Here is a 27,251-nt window from a genome sequence, read left to right on the forward strand (position 1 = left end):
ATCCCTTTCACAATCCTGGACTGCTGGCTCATAATCACTCACCTGCCTGCCTGCCTGGTCGCCCCTAACTGCGCCCCCCCCCCCATCGCTGCCGGCCTGATCGCCCCATGTGCCCTTGACCAGAATCGAACCCAGGACCCTTTAGTCCACAGGCCAACGCTCTATCCACTGAGCCAAACCAGCTAGGGCTGCATTGTTATTATACATTAATCTGTTGTATAATTTTTTAATCAGTCAAGCTGTTCTTATTCCCAAATTATTCAGCTTTCTCACCATTAAGAAAAAAAAGGTGGTAGTTTTAAAAGGCTTCAAATAACATTTACCTGTTGATAGCTCTGTTACGGCTCCTTTTCCTGCGCCTCTCAAAGTGCTGTTCATCTTCAGAAGAGGAAGATGAAGTAGAATCACTACTGTGAATTGCATGCCTTCGCCTGGAGTAAAGAAGAAAACTAAAATCATGATGAAGAATGGCAGGGAAAAAAGGCATAAGATGTAAACATCAGAAATACCTAATAATCCAAAATGGTTTATCCTAAAATTAATACATTTGCTGAACCAATGAAGTAAGCTTTGTTGGCTGAATCTTTTGAAGGAAATAAAAGACTTGGATAACTAAGAGGAAAGGGAAAAAAGATAAAAGGCTGTGGTAAGCTGACCGTCAAATGTTCACTAAGACAGCACACGGTCTAGACCAGTGGTCGGCAAACTCATTAGTCAACAGAGCCAAATATCAACAGTACAACGATTGAAATTTCTTTTGAGCGCCAAATTTTTTAAACTTAAACTTCTTCTAACGCCACTTCTTCAAAATAGACTCGCCCAAACTGTGGTATTTTGTGGAAGAGCCACACTCAAGGGGCCAAACAGCCGAATGTGGCTCGCGAGCCGCAGTTTGCCGATCACGGGTCTAGACAGTTACTCTTAAGTTCTTAGTCTTTATATAAATCAGTTACCCTCAAAGAAAGGTGGGATAAAGAGGGTATTAGAATCTTTGGGACTGTAATTTTAGCAAATTATTTTCAATATTATAGTATATAAAATTTTACATTTGGAAGGGAATTACCTATTTTAAAATGTCAAATAACCTTTGAAGGAGAACATGAGAATTTTTATGCAAACCAGAGGGGATCAAGAAGGGTTAAAAAAAATGCTAGGAAACAGGGACAAATAAAATGGCCTTTTATCTACAGTATATCATCAACCGTAAATTCACAACTACCATTTAACCACTGTGTAAATGTAAATGAGTTACCAAACCCATATCTCAATCTTCTCAAACAAAAATATTAAAATATAATGAAATTCTTACCCTGGTTGATAATATTAGATAAGGTCTCAAGTGCTACGAATATTCAAAGAAATTTTAATCATTTCTACTACTTTGGACAGCTGCAAAAGACCTACAGGGAAAAACCAAAAAAAAAAAACACCAAACACAAAATATCTGGCTGGAAAACCTTTAATTATTCCATTGACTCCAGGTCTAGAGCTTTTTCTGAGTCAGAGTGCAATCATGGTTAAGTAGGTATTTCCAAAAATATAAAAGGTTCACTTTTCTATTGTCTGCATAATGTAGGTCCAAAATCTTGTACCTAAAAAACTCTGAACACAAGCTTTTCTATTATACATTTAGCAAAACATGATCTGGAATGTCATAAAGGCAATTCAGTCTCCATTAGTCCCACTTACTATGATTATTCATATGTTCTGCTATAGAATTAATGTATCTGACTAAGGAGTGCTGGCCCAGACACCATTGGAGATGTTTATGTTGCATGTTACCTTTGTAAATCCCCTCTCAAAAAATCTGAATTGTGAAGCACAAATGGCCCCAATGGTTTTGGAAAAAGGGTTGTGGAAACATAGATATAAGTGAGAAAATAATCCTTCACTGTCCACCTACCCAAACATGTCCAAGAACACCTTTGTGATTAGCCTGAAACTAAAACTATCTATATATATATAAAATCCTAAGCAACCGTTACAACCAGTTGACTGAACAACCGGTCAACCGGTCGCTATGACACACACTGACCACCAGGAGGCAGACGCTCAACCTGGTGGTCAGTGCGCTCCCACAGCCAACCTCCCGCAGTCCCTCCCTCTGGACTGGGGGAGACAGCCAGTCCGAGGGACCCCACCTGTGCACAAATTCGTGCACTGGGCCTCCAGTCTAGTATAAGTCTGAAATTTTATATAAAAAACGTACCTATTTTATATCACAACTAGAGGCCTGGTGCACAAAATTCGAGCAAGGGTAGGGTCCCTAGGCCTGGCCAGCGATCAGGGCCAATCGAGCCTTCCGGCTGCCAGCCAGGGCCTCCCTTCCCTGGCTGCCAGCCGCCGGCTGGGGCCTTCCTTCATTCCGTGCCACCCCCTGGTGGTCAGCGCACATAATAGTGAGTGATCGAACTCCTGTGGGGACACTTTGCATATTAGCCTTTTATATATATAAATATTATAAAGAGATTCTAACTTGTAGTCACATAATTGTATGTGAATTCAGTATGCATTCACATATAATTAAGACTAACTTCACAATTTAAAAAAAGAGACGAACATTTACTAAGTGCTTCTTGTACCAAGTGGTTGACATATTATCCTATATAATAAAGAGGTAATATGCAAATTGACCCTCACACCCACGTCATCACAAGATGGCCAGCAGGGGAGGGGAGTTGGGGGTGACCAGGCCTGCAGGGGAGGGCAGTTGGGGGTGATTGGGCCGGCAGGGGAGCAGTTAGGTTTCAATCATGCTGTTAGGTGTCAATAAGGGAAGCAGTTAGGTGTCAATAAGGCTGGCAGTCAGAGTGGTTGGGGCAATCAGGCAGCCAGGCAGGCGCGTGGTTAGGAGCCAGCAGTCCCGAATTGTGAGAGGGATGTCTGATTACTGGTTTAGGCCCCATCCTAAACCAGCAGTTGGACATCCCCCAATGGGTCCCAGATTGGAGAGGGTGCAGGCTGGGCTGAGGGACACTCCCCCAACAGTGCACGAATTTTGTGCACCGGGCCTCTAGTCTCATATACTATTAATTAAAACTTTGGAAAAGTACTTATTAGTAGGCTCATTTTACAGTCAGAGCTAATGTGGCTCACAGTTTAAAGAACTTGTTCAAAATATCAGAATTAGTCAATGGTGGCATCAGCATTAAAACTCATGCCTGTCTATTCAAAAAATCCGCATTCTATACACTACTATACTGGTGATTTTCAGTTGTTTATTTCACAAACCAGTAAAGTTACAAGCAAACAATAAGACTTTGTGGACTTTCATAAAGTTTTCAACATTTGATTTACAAATCTGAATTATTTTAAAACATTAAAGTATAGTTACAATAACAATCACATGTAGCCCTTAATATGTGCCAGATACTATTTTAAAAGGTTCACATGTATTAAGTCATCTAATTCTCACAATATTATGAAATAGGTGCTATTACCCCCATTGTGTGGATCAAAAAACTGAAGCATAGAGAGGTTAAGTAACTTGCCCAAAGTCACTAATAAGTGGTGGAACTGAGCTGGCAACCTGAGCTGTCATAGTCATGGGTCCAGGTTCTTCATAATTATTCTATACTGAAGAAAGGCCATTATTTCAGTTTAAAAAAGATTCTAAACATACATATCCATATTTGTGTGTGTGTGCACGTTGTTTTTCACTTTATTAAAAACTGTTGAAAAATTTGGCATGGACAAGCACTGTAAACCTAACTAGAGTGCTAGAGTCGCCAGTTGTAGTGCCTTAGCAAGGAAGGAGTACTTTGGAATACTGGTGAAACAATTGTGTTATTATATTATCTTCTTGTTCAGAGGGACTAGGCTTGTTCCAGAAACTGCAGATCAAGCTAAAGAATAATCCTTAGATGACTAGAGGTTATCAATCATAAGGAAGAAAGAAATTCCTGCTTAAAGGCAGTATTCCTGAAGCTCTGCTATGATAAGTTGCCAAAAGACCCTTGGAAACTCCTGCACTGTGGTTGAAAGCTTTCTTAACCATTTGCTAAAAGCAATGTTCAAGTGATTCTTTGGATGTGTGCTTTGTTTCTGTGCCTAAGTAGTTGTAGTAGAACATGAACTATAAACAGAAGCTGGTCTCTTGATTAAAAAATAAAAAGGCTAAGCAAAGTATCATTAAAGTTGTTAGAAAAAAATTGAGATGTTCATACCACCTTGTGAAGGAAGTTAAAAAAAAAAAAGGTTTAAAGGGCTACATTCAAAAGGCCAGGTAATTCCAAGTGTTAGAAAGACACGGAGAAACTGGAACTCTGGCTGCTAGGAATGTAAAATGAGGCAGCCATTTGAAAAACAATCTGGCACTTCCTCAAAACATTAAATATAGTTAGCATTTGACCCAGCAATTCTACTTCTAGGTATATGCCCACGAGAAATGAAAACATATCCAAACAAAAAATTGTATACAAATGTTCACAGTAGCATTATTCATAACAGCCAAAAAGTGGAAACAACCCAAATGTTCATCAACTGATAAATGGATAAATAAAATATGGTATATTTATACAACAGAATCTCATTTGGCAATGAAAAGGAATGATGTACTAATACATACCACTACACTAATGAACCTTAAAAGTGTTATAACAAGTGAGAGAAGCTAGTCACAAGAGATTCCACTTATATGAAATACCCAAAATAGGCAAATTTATAATGACAGAAAGTCGACTGGTGGTGACTTAGGGCTGGGGGATAGAAATATTGGGAGTGGGGGGTGATAACTAAAGACTATAGGCAAGAAAATATTCTAAAATTATTGTGGGCCCTAGTCAGGTAGCTCAGTTGATTAGAGTGCTGTCCCCATATACCAGGTTTGTGGGTTCAACCCCCAATCAGGGAGTATATAAGAAATCAACTAACGAATGCATAAATAAATGGGACAATAAAATCGATGTTTCTCACTATGTCTTTCAAATCAATCAATTAACACTTTTAAAATAAAAAACATTATGAGATTTTAAAAATAAAATAAATTTACTGTGGTAATAGTTGCACAACTCTGTGAGTATATTAAAAGCTATTGAATTGTATACTTTAAATTGGTAAACTATATGTATATGAATTATGTCCCAATAAAGCTGTGATCAAAGAAAAACTGTTTAAAGGGTTATCAAAACCAACACCAAGAAGGTCATCAAGTCACATAATATGACTCTAGGATACATCGTAAATCATAGTTCATACTTTTAATTTAAATGTGCCAGGATCCTCCACTAGTCTATGACATCCAAGGGCAGGAATCCTGGCTTCATCATTTTTATATCCATAGTACTTGGCACATGGTAGTACTCAAACATTTGTTAAATAATTGGAGGGGGTAAAAAATCCTGCACCCAAGGAGCTATGCAACAATGTGAGACACTTTATATAAAGAAAGAGTAGACTCTGTGAACCAAAAGGGGCAAAAAAATTCCTACCTGCTACAAGATATACTGTAGGTGGTGATTGTAGAGGTAGTCAGTCAACAAGTATGTTGTTTCCAGTATGCTACTTCCAGTAAAGATGAGGGAAGAAATTAAATCTCAAAGTAACTGCCAGCCTCTCACTTCTGCTGAATCAAATAGAGATCTGTCCCTTGAGTCAGGCAACCAAGAACTGCCTGGGCCTTATGATTGTTGGGGATTCCAGGGAGCAATATGCCTTACTCTCCTTTTCTGAAGATAATTAAATTTCACTATCAAAATATCGGTCTTTAACAAGGAACCTATGAAAAATATAGACAATGTGGCCTCCTTTCAAGTGCAATTTATCTTGAACAGCCAGGCAGGTTGAGTTTGCCTTCTTGGTCTTCTAGTTGTGAGAAAAGGAATGATGATACAAGAAATCTAGAATGTACACTTGTGATTTTGGCACTCTGAAAATTAAAAGACCCAGGGACACAGTTTTATTTTATATTTTCCCTACAAGACAGGAAATTTGTCAGCACCTACAAAGGTGTTGCCTTCCATGACCAAAACATGATCAGATAGTCTGCTTCTAGGAGACTTCTAAGAACTGTTAAAATAGCGGAATTCTCATAGGACTTCAGTCTTACTCCTGAGCAAATTACTATTAGGAAAAAAGTGCCATTTCCCACACCAGTGTCATTTTTTCCTGCCCTTTTAGTCTTCACTAACAAGCTCTCTCATTCATGAACAATTACAATGTTACTATTATCCAGAAAGTTCTAATAGGTCAGAAAAACTTTTATTACTTAGGAGAAAGAGGAAATAACAAGAATTACCTCTTTGGATTTAAATATGAAAAACAAGCAACAAATGTTGGGATGTGGAAGAAAAAGAAACCCACAAATAATTTAAATAGAGAAAATTAATACTACATATATAAAAGAAAGAAATTTTTACGATTGATCCAGAAAAAGATGGTCAAAGTTATGACAAGTCTAGAAGCAATGTAAATTAGAAGGCTTTTCATCGTAGGAAAATATATTTGTGATAGTATGTGAAGATAAAATTAAACCTATATTTAACTTAATGTAAAGATTAAAGAAAACAGTCTACGTAAAATGCTTAATACCAAGCTAGGAATACAGAAACAAAGGAAGCTCTCTATTATTAAAGTGTGGAACAACCGAGTAAACTACCTTACCATGGTAGTTACTAACAATTCCTATTAGTGGAAGCAAAAACTAGTCAGTGGTAGTAGAAATTAAAGCACTACAGGCAGAGTTAACTACTTGCCCAAATATATAATTCTAGAATTCTATTCTGATATCCTCAATCCTAAGACTCTAGAATCCTACTGTAACATAGCCACAATTATGTTGTCATAAATCAATTACTACTTCAAAACCAAACCTGTTCATTCGTTTGCAGTAAGGACTTCTTGGTCCCGCAGAAGATAATCGATATCTTGGTCTGGCAGGAGAAGCTGGGCCACTATAAAATATGTTGGGCTTTCTCTGGTGACGAGGTTCTAAAAGAAGGAGTTAGAATGTACATGACATATGAATATGTTTGAAGGTAATTTTGTTCTTCATATAAACACTTACAAAGGTGCTGCCCCTTCCATGAAAATATTAGTACACATCTACTATAGAATATTCTACAATTCGTATTTCCAATCATTTATGTCTGCAGGGCTGCTACTGAAAATATGTATAGCACATACACCAACAACCAAACATACACTGGCCATAAATAACCATTATGATTATACTGATAGATAACAGCTCACTATCAGACCTGCATGTACATGCTCATAAACATTGAGGCACAACTTTAACATAAACAATAAGCAGTTCTAGCTATATATAAACTGACAAATTAAGTAGAAAGCTGTAAGATCTAAAATAATTAAAGACAGACATGAAATTTCAAAACAGCTCAATTATTTGCTTTGGGTAATAACTAAAATTTAACTCTTTTTCGAAGAATTGACTTATTGCACTTTTAAGATAGGTTAAGAAAGACAAAAACTATGTGTATTATGCAAAATAAAGACTAAAAAAATAATAAAAGAGGAAGGACAGTCAAGACAAAGGTAATAAAGTTACATCTCCTGGGAAAAAAATAGCACTTACTTTCCAATGGAGCCTGGTAGTAAACAGTAGCTTTTCTCTGTCTAAGATAATATCGTTTCTGATTATCTTCTTCTCCATCTTCTTCATCTTCATCATCTTCATCTTCACCATCATCTTCGTCTTCTTGGTCTTCACCCTCTTCAGATGATTCTACAATTTAAAAATATTTATTAGGATACTCACACCAAAATGTTAACACTTTTTAACATAGGGTAACTGAGAAAGAGACCCTTCTGTTAAAATGTATTTACTTCTAGATTATTATTTTTCTTTTAAATATATTTTTATTGATTTCAAAGAGGAAGGGAGAGGGAGAGATAGAAACATCAATGATGAGAGAGAATCATTGATCAGCGGCCTCCTGCACATTCCTCACTGGGGATCGTGCCCATAACTTGGGCATGTGCCCTGATAGGGAATCAAAGAGTGATCTCCTGGTTTATAGGTTGATGCTCAACCACCAAGCCACACCGGCCGGGCTCTCATAGAGTATTCATAGAAAGAATCTAATTTTTTCTTTACATTTTTTTTTTTTTATTGATAGATTTCAGAGAGAGAGGAGAAAGGAGAAACATCAATTTGTTGTTCCATTTGTTTATGCATTCATTGATTGCTTCTTGTATAAAAGAATCTAATTCTGCCCTAGCTGCTTTGGCTTGGTGGATAGAGTGTTGGCCTGCAGACTGAGGGGTTCCAGGTTCGATTCTGGTCAAGGGCACATGCCCAGGTTGAGGGCTTGATCCCCAGTAGGGCGTGTGCAGGAGGCAGCTGATCAATGATTCTCTCTCATCATTGATGTTTCTCTCCCTTCCTCTCTGAAATCAATAAATATATATCTACACTAATAAAAGAGAAAGATGCAAATTGACTGTACCTTCACAATGCCCACCAGCCAATCAGGAGTGAGTATGCAAATAAAATTAACCCAACAAAGATGGCGGGTTAATTTGCATACGCAGGTGCCAAGCAGGCCGGGGGCAATGACGCAGGCATTCTGAACCGCCCCAGCAGCTCTGGGCCTCTGGGCAGCGTGGGAAGGCAGAAAGGCGGCTCTGGCCGGAGCAAAGGCGGTACCGGCAGCCAGGGGAAGGAAGGCCCATTCTTGCACGAAATCTTCGTGCATCAGGCCTCTAGTATATATATATAAAGAATCTAATTCTTTCACAACATTAAATAATTTTTTAATGAAATAAAATAATTGTAGAATTAAAAACAACTAGAGGAAGAAAAAAGGAACTAGAGAAAAAAATTTAAAGGCTACTGTTAGCCCTGGCCAGGTAGCTCAGTCAGTTAGATTGTCATCCTGATACACCAAGGTGGCAGGTTCAGGTCACATACAAGAATCAACCAATGAATGCATAAATAAATGGAACAACAAATCAGTGTTTCATTTTCTCTCTCTCTCTCTCTCTCTCTCTCTCTCTCTCTCTCTCTCTCTCTCTCAAATCAATAAATAAAAATTTTAAAAATAAATAAAAAAAGGCTACTGTCAGTAGGTACCAAATTCAAGTTTATGGTATTACTTCTAATTTCATAAATATAGATGACTATACTTAAGCTTCAAGTAAATGTAACATGTTGACAAATTTAAGTATCTCCTTACTTAGCTTTTTGCCTTTTAAATTTCAGTTTGGACATTCCCTTCAGCCTTCCTGGCTGTCACTGAGTTACATAAGAGAATAACTCAAATAATCTACTTATGATCATTTAAACACCAAACATTTAAAATGCATTTCCGACAACTGGTTTTCACTCAAGAAAATTTCTAACAGAGTATAGTAATAAGTCCTAAACAGAATAGCAAAATTTTAATAATTTCTTTTAAAAATTAAAAATAGGTAAATATGTTATCTGTAGATATGTGTTATCTTGTATTACACAAGAAAACCAGTTGCTTTAGAATAGTTGATTTCAAATACTTTCCCAAACAAAACATACTATCCTTTAAGCTCTCCCTGCCCTCACTTTTTTCTTTTAAATTATGACCACTACTCTGATCTCTCCCAAACTACCATAAAAGTCACAGCTTCTGAATAAAAAGGCTACATTCTACTAAATAAAAGTACTAATATTCAAACTCAGGGATAGAACAAGAGAAAAGACTAACCCACACTGCCTTCTTGATTATCAGTTGTTTCTTCATCAGTTCTTTGAATACTTTTTTGTTTTCCTCTTGTGTACATATTAAGATTCCCCTAAAAACATTTAAATAAAATCCATTAACATTTAGTACACTTATTTAAAAAATTCAATAGGACCTTCCAATGTTGCTTAAAATAAATATATTTACAGCCATAAACTCTTACAACTCCAGCAATAACTAGTGACTAATCAAACAAATGCTGAATAAAACGATGATCAATTTAACCAAAAAAATGGATAGGTATTATAGAAAAGGTTAAAGATTATCAAATCATCCCCTTGATGGAAAATATATTTACTTCTTCTGTTTCATTAAACACTGTCAAGTCTTCTAGTCCTCTCATTCGCCGTCTACGCATCTTCTTCATGTCATCCATTTTTTGAAGTACAGCTTCAGCAGTGCTTAAAGAAAATTTATATAAATATAAGCTAACACTGTAAAATATTGCATTTTAAAAAACTTAATTTTCCTTCCATTGTATTCTTTGAGTACTAGCATTTTAAATATCTCTATTTCTTAATTTACTTGTGTATTTTTTATATTTTCAAAAATAATTTAAATATGTATACAGAATTATTATAAAGTCCTCTAGTAATCATTCTCCTTTATGCTTAACATAAACTAAATGTATTAAATATTCAGGCTAGTCAAAATTTCTGACCCCTCCCCAACAAAAAGTTTTTATCACCTAAATCATCTTGATCTAAATAATTTTCACTTACTTTGTTATAAGTTTATCAAATAGCACAGACTGGTTCACACTACTGTAACGACTTCTAATCCTACAACTGCGGCGAACTTCAACATCACCATTCTCTTCATGCAAGTGTTCTGGAGTCTGAACAATGTTTCTAGTCCTCAATGACCGAGTAACTGGAATTACTTTGTCTTCATAGATCAATACATGAAAATAAGTAGAAATAGAAATAGCACTTTAAAAAGAACTCTAAAATAAACGACTGAACAGCTACACTTTCACATAACAGAATTATAGTATCTTGAACTTAGCCTTTATTAAAATATTAGAAAACAAAAATGAAGTTACAACATACTCTTATCATATAGTCCAGCCATTCCATTCTCAAGAGAAAAGGAAAGATATATATAACACAATGACTTGGACACAAATGTTCAAAGCAGTTTGGTGCTAGCACCAAACTGAAAACAACCCAAACATCCAACAAAAGATGAATAAAGAAATTGGGGGGGGGGGGGGGGAGAAAGAAAGAAATTGTGGGAAACAACCTAACTGCCCATCAATGGATGAATGGATAAAGAAGAAAGACATGGAGCGCTGGCTAGTGTGCTCAGCGGTTAGAGGGTCAGCCTGTGTACTGAAGTATCTCAGGTTCGATTCCCAGTCAAGGGCACGTACCTGGGTTGCAGGTTTGATCCCCAGCCCAGTCAGGGTGTATGTGGGAAGCAACTAATCGATGTGTCTTTCACATGGATGTGTTTCTCTCTCTCTCTCTCTCTCCCCTTCCCTTCCACTCTCTAAAAGTCAGTGCAAAAATATTCTCAGGTAAGGATTAACAAACAACAACAAAAAAAAAGAAGAGGAATATAGTTAGTCCTCACGTAACACTCTTCTAAATAGGTTCTGTGACTTTAAGCAAAATGACACATAATGAAATCAATTTTACATTAGGCTAATTAATTTAAAGAATTAAGTTCCTACAGCATCTCATCAATGTTATAAGAGATGAGGTTAGTCCTGGATAGTGTGGCTCAGTTGGTTCTGCATTGTCCTGTGCACCAAAAGGTTGCCGGTTTGACTCCCAATCAGGGTACATGCCCAGGTTTCAAGTTCCATCTCTGGTAGGAGGCCTGCAGGAGGCAGCCAATCAATGTTTCTCTCTCTCTCTCCCTTCCTCTCTCTCTAAATATCAATAAAAATATTAAAAAAGAAACGACATTAAACAAAATGACATTATTCGAGGACCTGCTGTATACACACAATGAACTATTATAAGAAAGAAGGACATCTTGCCATTTGCAATAACATGGATGAACTTTGAGAGCATTATGCTAAGTGAAATATGTTAGATGGAAAAAGAGGAATACCACATGATATCACTTATATGTGGAATCTAAAAAAGCTAAACTCATAGCAAGAGACAAAAATGCTGGTTGCCAAGGGCTGGATGGTAAAGGTTAAAGAGAGATGTTGGTCAAAGAGTACAAATTTCTAGCTATGAGTAAGTTCTGAGGATCTACAGCAGAGTGACTACAGTTAATGATACTGTAATACATACTTGATAGTTGTTAAGAGAGTATATGTTAAATATTCTCACCACAATAAAGAAATAGTAATCATGTGACAAGATGCAGGTGTCAGCTAAGCTATTTTAGTAATCATTTTACAATATATACGAGTATCAAATCAATATTCCTTTAACACTTTAAACTTATACATCATTATATGTCAACTAGAGGCCCGGTGCATGAAATTCGTGCACGGTGGAGGGCGATGTCCCTCAACCCGGCCTGCACCCTCTCCAATCTGGGACCCCTCGGGGGATGTCTGACTGCCGGTTTAGGCCCGATTCATCATTCATCGGACATCCCTCTAGAGCGGACATCTGCTCTAGAGAGCAGTTGGACATCCCTCTCACAATCTGGGACTGCTGGCTCCTAAAGGCTCACCTGCCTGCCTGCCTGACTGCCCCTAACTGCTTCTGCCTGGCAGCCTGATCACCCCCTAACCACTCCCCTGCCGGCCTGATTGACGCCTAAATGCTCCCCTGCTGGCCTGGTTGCCCCCAACTGCCCTCCCTTGCCAGCCTGGTTGCCCCTAACTGCCCTCCCCTGCCAGCCTGATCACCCACAACTTCCCTCCCCTGCCAGCCATCTTGTGGAGGGAATCTTCTGATGTCGTTGCAGTGGCCATCTTGTGACAACGTTGCATGACTCCACCTAGGCTTTTATTATATAGGATTATATCACAATAAAACTGGTGGGGTGGGGGGATGGGACGGGACAAAATTGTGGTATCTATAATAATAAAAGCGTAATACGCTAATTAGACCGGACGTCCTTCGGGACGACCTTCCGGACGAAGCTGGGGCTGTGAGGGAAGCCCGGGTCCCGAGTGCGTGCTTGCGGCCAGAGGGAAGCCCATACTGGCAGCTGGGGGAAGGAAGGCCTACTCTTGCATGAATTTTGTGCATCGGGCCTCTAGTATTTATATAATGGAAAACTGCTCAGCAACAAAGGCAACAACATAGATGATTCTCAAAGTAATTATGCTGTGTAGCCAGACCATAAAAGAATGCATACTATATAATTCTACTTATAGAATTATAAAATTATAAGTAGAGTATGATAGAAAATGCAAATGAACTGATAGAGATAAAAAGCAGATTGGTGGATACTCAGGAACTTTGGGGGATAGAGGGCATGGAGAAGGTTGGGGGGTCAGGAGGGATAAAGGGGTCTGAGAAAATCTGGGGGGGGGTGATGGTTATCTTCACTACCTTATTGTGGTGATGTCACAGCATATACTTTTGTCAAAATCAAACAAACTGTATACTTTAAATAAGGGAAGTTTATTGTATGTATTGCAATGCACCTATAAACAAAACATCATGTTTTTTAAACATTCAAAATGCCTTTAGTCCTGGCCAGTGTTGCCCAATAATTAGAGAGTTGGCCTTCACTCCGAAGGATCTCAGGTTCAATTCCTGGTCAAGGGCACATACCTGGGTTGTTCCCTGGCCCTGGTTGGGGTGAGTGTGGGAGGCAACTGATCAATGTATCCCTTTCACACCGATGTTTTCCTCTCTCTTTCTCTCCCTCTCCCTCCCTCCCTCCCTCCCTCTCTCCCTCCCTCCCTCCATTTCTCCCACTCTATCTAAATTCAATGGAAAAATATCTTAGGTAAGAATTAACAACATCAAAAAATGCCTTTAACATTACTTACCTTCTTTGCACTCTTCTTTTTTTTTATCAGCCTGCTGTCTGGCCAACTGCCTATTGAAAAAAATTAAATAATTCAAAATAATTGACATAATTTTAAATCCTCTATTTTCATAATATACAAAGTAGGACAAAAATTTAAATCAGCTTGGAGAGTAACTGTAGATACATAAAAACCTACAAACACTAAAAAAAAAAAAATAGCTTGAAAATATTTATGCTTACATAAATTACTAGAGGCCCAGTGCATGAATTTGTGCACTAGTGAGGTCCCTCGGCCTGGCCTGCGGGATCGGGCCAAAATTGGCTCTCCAACATCCCCCGAGGGGTCCCAGATTGTGAGAGGGCGCAGGCCAGGCCAAGGGACCCCACCGGTGCACGATCGGGGCAGAACGCAGGAGGTTGGCCAGCCGGGACGGGACTGTGGGAGGGCTCCAGGTTGTGTCCAGCCTGTTTCGCTCAGTCCCCATCGGCTGAACCCCAGCAGCAAGCTAACCTACCGGTTAGAGTGTCTGCCCCCTTGGTGGTCAGTGCACATCATAGCGAGCGGTTGAGCGGCCTTAGCGTATCATTAGCATATTATGCTTTGATTGGTGAATGGACGACCGGACGACTGGACACTTAGCATATTAGGCTTTTATTATACAGGATGGCTAACAAAGTCTGAGAAACCTGTTGTGAAACAGGCTCATAGACTTTTCATAAGAGCCCCTCCTTCCATACCATGTAGGTCTATTTTTATAAACTAGGTTCCAATTAGATACTAGGGACACAATGATTGAAGGGGTGTTTTACTTTTCCTTTCCTTTTTGCCTACCGAGGAAGGGGAGCACTTTTCCCCTTATAGCAGTTGGTAAGCTGTTTCTTAGATAGTAAATATTTTAGGCTCGTGTGCATATAGTCTCTATCACAAACATTCACACAACTCTAGCTTTGAAGGAGGAAAGCAATCATAAACAGAATGAATGGGCTTGGGTGTATTTCAATAAATCTATTTATAAATGACATTTTATAACCCTGGAATCTTGATGAGCAGTCAAGAATACACTTAAAAATTAAATGCAAATCCTAAAATGTTACTTTAAAACTATTCTGAATTAGCATTTGGAAAACTTGTATTACCTTGTAAAATGCCTGCCATTAGCATGTTTCTCCGTTACTTCCATATTCTTATCAAAACTAGAATCTGAAGAATTCTGTGCATTTTTTCTCAAAGTCCTTAAAACACGTTTCCGGTGGTAGGTTTCAACTTCCTTAACTGAAGACCCATCCTTCAAGAAAAATTAAGAAGGCCATCTAAGTGTTTATTTAGTCAAAATTCCCAAGTTAAACTACTCCAAGAGTGTTCTCTGATTACAAGTTTGTACAACTGCTTTTTGTGCAGAATCATTTTTGTATTTTCCCAACAGTATCTAGAATGATTTTATGATATCAGCAATGTCTATGAAATGGCTAATGTAAGACATGAATTTTAAAATATATATATTTTTATTGATTTCATAGAGGAAGGGAGGAGAGAGAAACATCAATGGTGAGAGTGAATCATTGATCAGCTGCCTCCTGCATGCACCTACTGGGGATCAAAAATCCGCAGGCCGATGTGCTCTCCACCGAGCCAAACCAGCTATGGCAAGACTTATTGATTATTGAGACTTATAGTTCTATTTCACAGTGAGTAGTTCAGACATAAGTTTTCCATCACTGAAAAAATAGTTGTGATAGTTCATAACACTAAGTACTGCTTTTTTTAAGGCTACAGAAATTAGAAAGATACACACACACCGCTGTCTGTCATGCAATCACTGAGCAATCTTAAAATAACTAGACAATTAGAATTATAATTTTGGCTTGAAAGACAAAAAGGAGTTACCTATTTCACCCAGATAATGCAACAACTGAATTCAAAGACTGCTTAGGTATATTAATCTATTATAAAAACCAGAGTTTTATGTAACTATTTTTTGCACAATAGACTTCATGACCTACAGAGCTTCTATCATAAACTATTCAAAAGTTCATATGCACCTCATGTATAAAGGATACTTTTACATTAGAAGGCAAAAGTACCTAACAACTCTACAAAGTAGAGGCTTGGTGCATGGATTCGTGCACTGGTGGGGTCCCTCAGCATAGCCTGTGGGGAGCGGGCCGAAACCGGCAGTCCAACACCACCTGCCACTCCTGCTCATCCCAGCCCCACCGCACCTGCCGCCGCTCCACTGTGGTCTCCGGGCTGCGGTAGCCAGCCATGAGCCCTATGTCTGGTACCCGCTGGTCAGCTGAATGGCACTCCTGCTGTGGGAGTGCACTGACCACCAGGGGGCAGCTCCTGCATTGAGCATCTTCCCCCTTGTGGTCAGTGCGCATCATAGCGACCGGTTGTTACATAGACTAGAGGCCCAGTGCACGAAATTCGTGCACGTGGGGTGTGTGTGTCCCTCAGCCCAGCCTGCACCCTCTCCAATCTGGGACATCCCTCTCACAATCCAGGACTGCTAGCTCCCAACTGCTCACCTGCCTGCCTTCCAGATTGCTTCTGCCTGCCAGCCTAATCACCCCCTAACCACTCCTCTGCCAGCCTGATTGATGCCTAACTGCTCCCCTGCCAGCCTGTTTGCCCCTAACTGCCCTCCCCTGTAGGCCTGGTCTCCCCCGCCCAACTGCTCTTCCCTGCAGGCCCAATCGCCCCCAACTTCCCTCCTCTGCTGGCCAGGTCACCCCTAACTGCCCTCCCCTGCAGGCTTGATCGCCCCCAATTGCCCTCCCCTGCTGGTCTTATCGCCCACAACTGCCCTCCCTTGCAGGCCTGGTCCCTCTCAACTGCCCTCCCCTGCTGGCCATCTTGTGGCAGCCATCTTGTGTTGGAGTGATGGTCAATTTGCATATTACTCTTTTATTAGATAGGATAAGGCCTGGTGCACAGGTGGGGGCCAGCTGGTTTGCCCTGAAGTGTGTCCCAGATCAGGGTGGGGGTTCCCTTGGGGCATGGGGCGGCCTGGGTGAGGGGCCTGTGGTGATTTGCAGGCTGGCCACGCCCCCGTAGACCAAAGCCGGAGGCCCTGGTATCTGGGGTTTATTTATCTTCTATAATTGACACTTTGTAGCCTTGATCGGAGCCAAGCCTCCTGCTTGCTCCGTGGCTGCAGCCATTTTTGTTGGGATTTATTTATCTTCCATAATTGAAACTTTGTAGCCTTGAGTGGAGGCCTGAGCCGGCCAGGGTGTGCGAAAAGCTTGGCTTCCTCCATCACCGGGGAAACCCAAGCCTCCTGCTTGCTCCATGGCCGCAGCCATCTTGGTTGGGTTAATTTGCATACTCGCTCCTGATTGGCTGGTGGGCATGGCTTGTGGGTATAGCTGAGTGATGGTTAATTTGCATATTACTCTTTTATTAGATAGGATAGATGCCTTACTACTCTGAAAATTGATAAGGTTGGAAAACCAGGAAGTGTTTAAAAATTAATCCTCCCTGCCCCCACAGGCTTTACCCAATTATTTCATTTTATTGAGACATTTTGTCATTTGATTTTGTTTTGGCCAGAATATTGATTGGTTCACAAAATAAAGATATGTATACCACAAGGATTTGTGTAAGAACTGGGAAAATACTTAATAAAATACTAAGTCATATGTATGATTTGTTAGCACTTTTATCAGTGTACTTTTATATGATACATGGGTGGGCAAAAGTAGGTTTACAGTTGTAATACAAATAAATTATACAATAATTAATAAATAATAATAAACTATTCTGTGTACTCACAACTGTAAACCTACTTTTGCCTATCCCTATATTTAAAGATGTTTGAAAAAAAAGATACCTACACTTTTAGGTAAGTGTATTATTTTTAAAACAAACACCTACATCTTGATGGGTGTAAGGTAACATAAGACTTTCCAAGGAAAATTTGAGGAGAATATTTCCAGATTCTCAACTTGCACAGGTTACTTTTTCTTAAAACTGACTTGCCTGAGAAGGCAACCTTAACTAACAAGGCACCTCTTTCATTTACCCAGAGTCCTATCTCTCTCTCATTTTGAATCTTACTATTGTGGACTGCCTTCAGGCCTTACAAACCTTCACAAAGCCAAACAAAGAAAACACTAGAGTAGGTGTTAAGTAATTGAATGACTAAGCTAAGCAACAAAATCCTTACCTTTGTTAAGTGGTTTCCAATTCTTTGTTTTCAACAAAATTGAAAAAAGACCTAAATAAGCTAAGAGACCATTAAAAATAAATTTTGGCAAATGATTTTTGGCATGAAAAGCCAGAAAAACTGGATGGCACTGCTAAACAAACTTCTTTCATTACATTCTACTTATTTGTATGAATGTTTTCAGTGCTTAAAATTATAAAAACAATGGAACTGATGTCAAACACTGTCTATAGCAATAAAATTTATCTACAGATACATGAATTGGGTGGGCAGGATTTCACACATGAAATCCTAATGAAATCTTACTTCCCATGCTTAATCATGTTAATCAAAATGTTTATGTTGTTTTGTTCAGTTGAATAGTAATTATAATTCAATACACAAAAATTTTATATTGGAGCCTTGTGAGCATAGAGAAGTAGGAAAAAAGTTCAAATTTTGTTTTACAAATATATAAACAAATTTAAAGCATAAAGATATATCAAGATAAAATGCTGTGGATTAAGTGGATTGAAAATGCAAATTACAAGAGGGAGTAAAGAGTCAAGATAAAATTTGTGACTGCTAAGAAAGCTTATTCTTGTATTATTTTAATGTTCTTAAGACAGGTATTAAATAACTATGGTTTTTAAATTCCAGTGGATACTTGTAATAGTTTTATTTTTATTTTTTAAAATATATTTTTATTGATTTCAGAGAGGAAGGGAGAGGGAGAGAAAGAAACATCAATGATGACAGAGAATCATTGTTTGGCTGCCTCCTGCATGCCCCCAGCTGGGGATCAAGCCTGCAACACGGGCATGTGCCCTTGATCAGAATCGAACCTGGGACCTTTCAAGTCCAAAGGCCGACGCTCTATTCATTGAGCCAAACCGACTAGGGCAATAGTTTTATTTTTTAATGATGACATTAAAAGATGATAGAAATGATCTCCATTGTAACTCTTTAAACCAACTGGGGTGGGAGAAATTTAGCAGTTTAAAAATGTACAACAGAATATAGACCTAGCTGATTTAGCTCAGTGGATAGAGCCTCCCCCTCCAGACTGAAGGATCCCAGGTTAGATTCCAGTCAATGGCACATGCCCAGTTGTGGGCTCGATCCCCAGTATGGGGCGTGCAGGAGGCAGCTGATCAATGATTCTCTCTCATCATTGATATTTCTATCTCTTCCTCCCTCTCCCTTCCTCTCTAAAATAAAAAAAAAATTTTTTTAATGTACAATAGAATATAGAGCTAAAATTTTTTTTTTTTTGAAACTCAGAAGAAAACAGTAAAATAAGCATTTTTTGGGGACAATATTTATTTGAGGCTCCTAGAGTCATCAAATTCATAGAGACAGAACATAGAATGGCGGTTACCAGAGGCTGGGAGGAGGGAAGAATGGGGAGTTAATGTTTAATTGGTACAGAGTTTTTGAAGATGAAAAAATTCTGGAGATGGATAGTGGTGATGGTTGCAGAACAATGTGACTATACTAATGCTATAAGCTGTACATTAAAAAAAAAAGGTTAAAATGGTAAATTTTATATATCTGTATTTTAACAAAAAAGAAAGTAAATGTCACCATATTCTTAGGGATAATAAGTATCTTTCCATAGGAAAAAAGATTCCTTGAGAAACATGGCATAAGTGAACCTTTCATTTGTGTAGTGAGTGGCTTAGTCCATCCTTCCTAAATAAGCACGGGCTCTCCTTATGTGGAGGAAAAAAATAAAAACAGGTTTTGGGTTAATCAGCTAGAGGTACACATGGGAGAATTTTAAAATATCAGTAACTTTCAAAAATGTTTCTTATAAAAGACATTATGTGAAGTGAAAGCAGCAATCACAGATAACACACATTAACCTTTTGGTGTACACAGCATTCTTTTCCTATGCAAAAATATTCATTTAAAAATTGGGATAATGCTATTTATGTTTTTTAACTCCTAGTAATACAAACATTTTCCCATGTTGTGAAATATTATTCTAAAATCTTTTTAAATGAATCAATAGTATTCTACCCATTACATGAATGCATTTAACAAATTGCTTAATATATCACAATTAGGTTATCTGCAATTTTTGTGTGTCATAGATAAATTATGTACATTTGATGTCCAAAAAAAACTAGCGCAATTATTAAATCAAAATAATTCTCAAGAGGTAAGTTAAAAGCCAACTCATAATGGCAATTAACACTGAATGATAAAAATGGGGACTTTCACTTTCTATTTTTTACATTTTTACAACATGCAGTACCAGAAAAAGTTTCCCTAAGAAGTAAAAAACAAAGAGAAAATATAATCTGAAAACTAATAATCCTGGAGATGTAATGCCCTCATTTATTCTTTGGCTAAAACCTACTTAATTATTGAGAGCACTGATAATTCTTTAAAAGTGTTAAAAGAGGAAAAATATATTGTTAGATTGTAAGTCTATTACAAGTTTTTAAAAAATCCCCCATATGTTGTACACATCAAAGTCGAGTTTAGAGTATCTTTTCCAACTTTTAAATAAATATACAATGAAAAAAACAGTATCTTCCACAGGCTATAGCATGTTTTACTTTACCTAACTTAGAGAATAAAAAGTGTACATAAACACAATCCAGAAGTAACGTACCATCACCACCAAACAAACGCTTTACTATCCATCCTTAACTGAGTCTTCAGTGTCAGAAACAACCCTAAATCTAATAAATCAGAGCCCAGACCTGTGAAAGCATAGAAATAGACAATGGCTAGTCTAACTCTGAAGGAAAAGGAAACCAGAGGGGGCATCCAAACTCATAAAGTTGGTAAATATAAGCAAAAGTTTAAAAAATTAAAACAAAAAATTCAGAGAATCCATACAAATCAGGAGAAAAAATCCTTAAGCTCAGTTGAGTGAGATCATATTCAAACCATAGAATGAGGGCCCAGCCAGTGTGGCTCAATGGTTGAATGTCGACCCATGAACCAGGAGGTCACAGTTTGACTTGCAGTCAGGGCACATGCCCAGGTTGCAGGCTCAATCCCCAGTAGGAGGCATGCAGGAGACAGCTGATTGATGATTCTCTCTTGTCACTGATGTTTCTATCTTTTTCTCCCTTTCTCTCTCTGAAGTAAAAAACAATATGTGTATGTGTGTGTGTGTGTGTGTGTGTGTGTGTATATATAAAATTTAAATGTAGAATGTGGTTAATAAATAGATGACTATAGGCAGGTACCTTCAGAATTTAAAGATAAGGTCAGCCTCTGAGATTAGATGGAAAAAAAAATCCAAGTTAATGAATATGAATAAATTTAACCATCTTTAAAAGTAACTTACCTTAAGAAATACTCTATCAATGACTGGTTGAGGAGGCTAAAAAATACTATTAGACCCAAATAAAACCAGGGTGTTAAGCTTCTGAAATACATGATAAATGCCAAAAAAAAAAGGCAAGCTATAATTTAATCAAATGCATTGATTGTCCCCAAATTAGAAAATAGTCTAATCACAAAGGTATGTTTCTTATTTGGTACTGGTGGGCTTTGTCAACATGAATACACAGCTCTTCAGGATTATCCATTTATTTTGATCCAATCCCATGCTCACTTGGTCCACAGAGGATTTATAAAAGCGAGGAATATTATGTCTCAAAAAGATATAAGCCAGGCCTGGAAAAAAAATCCTTCCTACCCTACAACAGCTAGCTTAGTGCTAATTGCTCAACCACCACGTCACAGAAATGACATTTATGGCAAATAGTCTCTGTATACGTTTTGCTGTTAAGTCTCCTTTGCTAGACTAAGTTCTGTTAGAGCAAGCACAATCTACAACACATATGTACATAAAGGTGGAAAACAGGGAGGCCAGTCAAGAACCTATTTTAATAATCCAGGCAATAATGTCTTGAATCAGCATGGCAATAATGAGGAGGAGCTGAGAAGTGGTCTGAATGCATGGTGAAAGCAAGCCAACAAAACTTGCTAATATAAAATGAAAGAGGAGTCAAGGATGACTCCAAGGCTTTTGGCCTGAGGAACTGGAAAGACAGAGTGGCCATTATCTGACTGTGGTCTTAATAACTGGCAATGACAGAGTCCTCACTACAGTACATGCCAAGTGTTCAGGTAATCTCCTTACATGCATGATCACATTTAATTCACACTACCCAGGTGGTGGGTATCACCTTTTAACATGTAGGAATCTGATTATCGGTAAGTTGAGATTCAAAATAACAGCTGTTCTAAGCACCTAGGTTATTTAGCCAGTACTCAATACATTATTGCAGTCACAGGATCCAGCATTGTCCTCAAAATGATAAACATTCCATACATTATCTACTGAAATAATTACTTTTTTGAACACAGGTTGAGTTCAGTGCAGAAATAAAGAGTCTGGCCTCCCCAGATCTCTACCAGCTTCTGCACACGCTGGAGAAACAGACCCTGAAAGTCAGGAAATCGTTTTTATAATTCAGAACCACCATCTCAGGGATGGGACAGGAGCTCTTCCACTGCCCTGCTGTAGATGCAGCATCTGCCACAGAAACTGACAACGCATTTCAGACAGTGAACGCCCCCAACACCGCGTTCTGTCCCAGTCCCTCCCCACCCCCCCCCCCCCACCTCCGCTGGGTCTCTCATTCCCACTGCCAGCTCCTAACCCTCTCTCTGGCCCTACTCCCCCTCCCAACAGACCTAGACTCCCCGCTGCCTTCATTCCCCTAGTGCTGCTTCCTCCACTTCGCCAACCTCTGGCGAATGCGGTCCCCTCCACCTGTGCCTTCTGCAGGGGTGGGGCGTGGAGGGGACTCTCCCTCGAAGGAGAAGCCCGTCTTTCAAAGGAGAATGGACTGCTCCCGGCCCTCGGAAACTTCCCTACAGACGCTGCCGGTAACTGCAGCGCGCTGGAACGGGAAGGGTTTTGGAGGCTGAGGATCCAAGCCCCGACCGGGGAGCTGCCATCCACTGGTTACCTTCTGGAGTCAGTTTCTTCATCTGCCGGGCACACACATCCTAACTCCCCCGCGCTCACGGAGCGGTTCCGAGGCTCGAGTGACGCGGTTGTGCGCGAAATGTTGGTCTCCATCCCTCCACATTATGCAACCTGGCACTTAGGCACTGCGCTCTGATTACGGAACCTCTCCGGATCGTAAATGGAGGTCAGGGAACCGGCCTGGCAATCCTCCTATCCCCGCGGCCCCTAACACCTCCCCTGTGCGTACAGTTCACTGTCAGGACAGGCGTCTCGGACTCGACGGATGCGAACCTAGGGCGGGAGCCTGGGCAAAGTGTGTGAGGTGGGTGGGGGGGGCGGGGGGCAGCCCCCCAAACTAAGTAAGGCTCGCCCCCTCAACTGCACTTCAGCTCCGGAGGGCTTCGGCTTCCTCTGGCGTAAAAGTGGGTCGTCACGGCTGGGCCCGTTTCCTGGCAGCCCGGTCTCTTCACCCGACCCACCCGCCGTGGGGCTCCGATCTGAAGGAGCCTTCCATTTTTACCCGTCCTCGACAGCACTCCTCCCAACGGCCTCCCCCGCCCCCCAACTGTCACCCGGCCGCGCCGCCCACCCCCGGGGCCCCACCCGAGCAACGAGCCGCGAGCAGTCCCTCCGGCCCGGCCCCGGGGGCCCGCCCCAGGCCGGTACTCACTCCCACGGCGGCCGCGGGGACGGCGGACTGCTCAGCGGCGCGGGCCGAGCGCAGCCGCCTCCGGCCGATCCGTTCCAAGCTGAGGAACTCGCTGGACAGGTCCAGGGAGCTCGTGGCCGAAGCGGCGGAGTGGCCGTGCAGCTCCAGACTGCTGCGGAGGACCACCATCTTCTCTCGGCCCCGGGCCCCGGCGTGGGCGGCGGGCGGTGGGTCCGAGCGGCGGGCGGCGGGTCCGAGCGGCAGGAGCGGGCGCCCAGGCTCTTCCGCGCTCTGAATTCTGGCGCCACTAGCTCGGTGCCCGCGACGGCAGCGCGCGCGTCCGGAATCCCTCCGCCGCCGGTCCCGCCCACGCCGCCCCCTACCGCGGCGGGCTCCAAACTCTCCTCCCAGTCTGTGGAGCGAAGGACTTCGGACAAGGTGGAGGAGAACCCGCACCCACAGTACTGAGGCCCTGAGCGGACCGTGGCTGGAGAACGCTGCCTTAGTTTCCTTACATAGTTCCGGTTCGCGGACCTCGGCGGAGGGAGACGGCGGGTAGCGGCGCGCCGTCCCGTTTGGAATTTTGGCGCGAGGCTGTCTGAGGGGGAAGGGAGGCTGCCGCTCGCTCTGATTGGTTGGCGGCGGCCCCGGCGACTTCGGCCCGCCCCTTAGGACACCTGCCTCCAGCTTCCTCCCTGCAGGCTGCAAATGCAAAATGTGGAGCCCTTGCCCGGAGGGGATGAAGCGCTTGGCCTTTGTTGAGTTTGGGCTTGAATCCACAAGAGTTGTTTTGTTTTTTTTGTTTTGTTTTTTTATTGATAGCTTAACCTGAACAAGTTCAAAAGCAAACAGAAAGGGAGTTAAAAGCGCAGGTTCCCTACCCTAAACTGCCATATCCCACGTGCACGTTCTTAAGCAAATTACTCACCTCTCCGGGTCTTAATTTTCCTCTTTAAACTAACTGTAATAATAATACCTAAAGTTATAAGATATTACTATACTTCAGAACCGTGTCTACAATTATAAATGTTACTGTTATAGAATTACCGGGGGGAAAGGCTTCTTTAAGATTACAGCAGTTACTTGACTACTTTGAAATAGATAACATGCTGAATGATCAGAATGTGAGTGTTCTAGTGAAACAGAAACAAAAGCTATTTATTGATGTGGCTAACTACATTTACTTAATTCCGACATTTATTAAATATTTATTGAGCATCTATTATGTGCTGGGCACTATGCTAAGCACCGAGGATGCAGCAGTGAACAAAAAGCAAAAATGCCCTCATACAACTTCAATTCTGGTGGAAGGAGAAAGACAAACTAAATGATTTGTTAAAAAAAAAAAAAAAGGTGGTCACAGAAATATAAAGTAGGGAAAGGGAAAGAAAGTGCATTTTTAAACAAGGTGATGAGGGTAAGTCTGACCCAGATAATAGAAGTGCAAGCAAAGGAAAGGGGAGGATAGGGAGGATCAAAAAGGAAAGAGCAGCTAATAGCAGATCCTGCAGGGCTGTGGACCTCAGCTGTTTTTTATTTATTTATTTTTTTATTATAAGTGAAATGAAAAGACATCACAGGATTTTGAACAGAGAAGTGACTTATTCTGACTTTTTAAAAGAATCCCTTTGGCTCCTGCATGGAGAAGGCAATATTTGGGACATACTTATACTAAGAAAAATTGTTGTTTATCTGAACTTCAATTTTAATGGAGTGTCCTATATTTTTATTGGCTAAATATGGCAAACCTAGTTAGGAGGCCACTGCAGTTACCCAGGTAAGAGATGATGGTGACATAGTGTGAGAGCAGTGGAGATCATGGAAAATGGTCAAATTATGGGTATATTTGAAAGAAAGAGCAAAGTGAATTTTCTGGTTAATTGGATTTCAGCATTAGAGAGGATGACTGCAAAGTTTGGTCTTTTGTTTGCATGGCTTTTTGTTTGAGCTAATGAAAAGATGAAGCTACACTTAGATGGAGAACGCTATGGCTAAAGCAAGTCTGGAGCCAATATTAGCAATTCCTTTTGATGCACATTTAAGATACAGAATTATTATATATTCTACACTTGAAATTTTACCTTTAAAAAGTTTTCAATACCTGAAATTAATACAAAGTAAGTATTGAATGTAAACTGTGATTGAAAAATAAAATTTAAAAAATGCATATCTAAAAAAGATATTTATGAATTGTTCATAATGTCAAAAACTGAAAACAACTGTAATGTCCCTCAGTGAGGCCTCACTTAAAAAGAATGTGATGCCCTAGCTGGTTTGGCTCAGTGGATAGAGTGTCAGCCCAGACTGGAGGGTCCCTCGGTTGCAGGCTCAGTGCCTGGCCACAGTCGATGTGTCTCTCTCACATTGATGTTTCTCTCTCTCTGTCTCCCTTCCTTCCACTCTCTCTAAAAATCAATTGAAAAATATCCTCAGGTGAGGATTAACAATAACAAAAAAGAAATGGTGTACAATCATTAAAAAGTATGAATGTAACTTAATTATATGGAAAGTTTTAATTATATGGAAAATTATATTTGTACAATACATTGTAAATTGTTAATAGTATCATAAAAAAAACCCCACAATGATATGTGTATATTTGCATTGGAAAAAGCCTAGAAGAAACTACAACAAAATGTGAATGGTTAATTTCTGCATAGTAATATAAATGGTTGTTGTGTAGTTTCTTTGCACTTTTCTCAATTATTATGATTTTGCATTGACTATGTATTAATTTTATAATTAAAAAAGCTTTAAATGGCTGCTTACCAAACATAAATGGAAGAGGAAAAAATCATATTTAAAGTCAAATAGTCTACCCTTCTGACATGTTCACTTTTCTTTATGAATATTCAAATAGTGGCCCAGTGCACGGATTTGTGCACATTGACAGGAAATTAATTAGAAGAAATACTTTAATATCGCTATTCGCCCTTTCTCTATAATAGAAGTGTCAACCAAATTCACAATCGACAATGACAGATTGAAACACATGCGTGCAATTGGTGCCAGCGAGAGCTTTATAGGTATTGCGCATGCACAAATCAGCTTGTATATATGTAGAATAAACTTGCTTAATTAGTCCTGCTTCCTGATGTAGCTGAACTTTTTCCAGCCCAGTGAAGCACCCCAACTTGTCTTTCAGGTAATTGTCAGCAACACAGCAGTAAATATCAACATGAAGCAGATTATTACTGTAGATCACGCAGGGAGAACAAAGGGTAAAATATTTAACTGCAGCAGTGTTTGACTATATTCTGCGCAGTGAGAAAATATGAAGTCATTTTCAAGGTCCACCATTTCTTACTTCTTTTCAGTTGGGTCAAGTTTCTAAGTTTTCTAAATCTCCGTTTTCCAGCTAATGAAAAAAAAACAGGATTCCACCGAGTCTCCTATCTACCTACTCCAGGACTTCTGTGAGGATCAAATGAGATGAGGCACGGGAAAATGCTTCACAGAAATTTGGTTACAGTGTGAAATATTTGCACCTGGCTATAAAGCAAGTCATGTTCCTGGGCTGAAGAAACTGCAAGGAGGCTAGTTGTTGCTAGGTTGAGGGAGCTGGGCGTTGCTATGTGACATCATTACCCAGTGCACACAGTGACCATTTCCAGGCTGGTCTGGTCTGTGGGCTGCATTTTGCGCCATGGGGTGTCGGTAGCATTGGCTGCAATTTGTTGGTGTGTCTCTCTGGGGTGGTGGCAGGGCCTGTGTCCCACTTGGGGGAAGCCGAGTGTTGCTTTGTGGGCACCAGGTCCGCAGTGCTAGTGCGCGTCACGGCAGCTCCTTCATTGAGCATCTGCCCCCTGGTGGTCAGTGCACATCATAGCAACCAGTTGGAGGGTTGGACACTTAGCATATTAGCCTTTTATATATATAGATAACAATGTATACAAAGGGCTTCCACCCAAAAGGCATAT

The 27,251-nt window shown here is 40.2% G+C and overlaps 1 protein-coding gene across 3 annotated transcripts in view; it reads right to left on the minus strand.

Moving 5' to 3' along the window:
- Positions 1 to 23,590, minus strand: part of ATAD2 (ATPase family AAA domain containing 2) — a 53,416-nt gene extending 29,826 nt beyond the window's left edge. Inside the window, exons 1-9 of one of the 3 annotated variants that reach the window (XM_008143295.3) lie at positions 23,353 to 23,590; positions 14,718 to 14,866; positions 13,600 to 13,649; positions 10,400 to 10,565; positions 9,976 to 10,078; positions 9,642 to 9,729; positions 7,535 to 7,684; positions 6,810 to 6,927; positions 324 to 431 (exon numbers count right to left, since the gene is read on the minus strand). In XM_008143295.3, coding sequence (XP_008141517.2) covers positions 324 to 431; positions 6,810 to 6,927; positions 7,535 to 7,684; positions 9,642 to 9,729; positions 9,976 to 10,078; positions 10,400 to 10,565; positions 13,600 to 13,649; positions 14,718 to 14,866; positions 23,353 to 23,520 — 1,100 coding nt within the window. In that variant the 5' untranslated portion in view covers positions 23,521 to 23,590. Of the gene's footprint in view, positions 1 to 323; positions 432 to 6,809; positions 6,928 to 7,534; positions 7,685 to 9,641; positions 9,730 to 9,975; positions 10,079 to 10,399; positions 10,566 to 13,599; positions 13,650 to 14,717; positions 14,867 to 22,680; positions 22,956 to 23,352 lie in introns of those variants that run through there. The other 2 variants (XM_054708535.1, XM_054708534.1) reach the window with 2 other exon arrangements.
- Between the last annotated feature and the right edge of the window lie 3,661 nt (positions 23,591 to 27,251).

The sequence above is a fragment of the Eptesicus fuscus genome, chromosome 19 (assembly GCF_027574615.1).
Source record: "Eptesicus fuscus isolate TK198812 chromosome 19, DD_ASM_mEF_20220401, whole genome shotgun sequence".
Taxonomy (NCBI): Eukaryota; Metazoa; Chordata; class Mammalia; order Chiroptera; family Vespertilionidae; genus Eptesicus; species Eptesicus fuscus.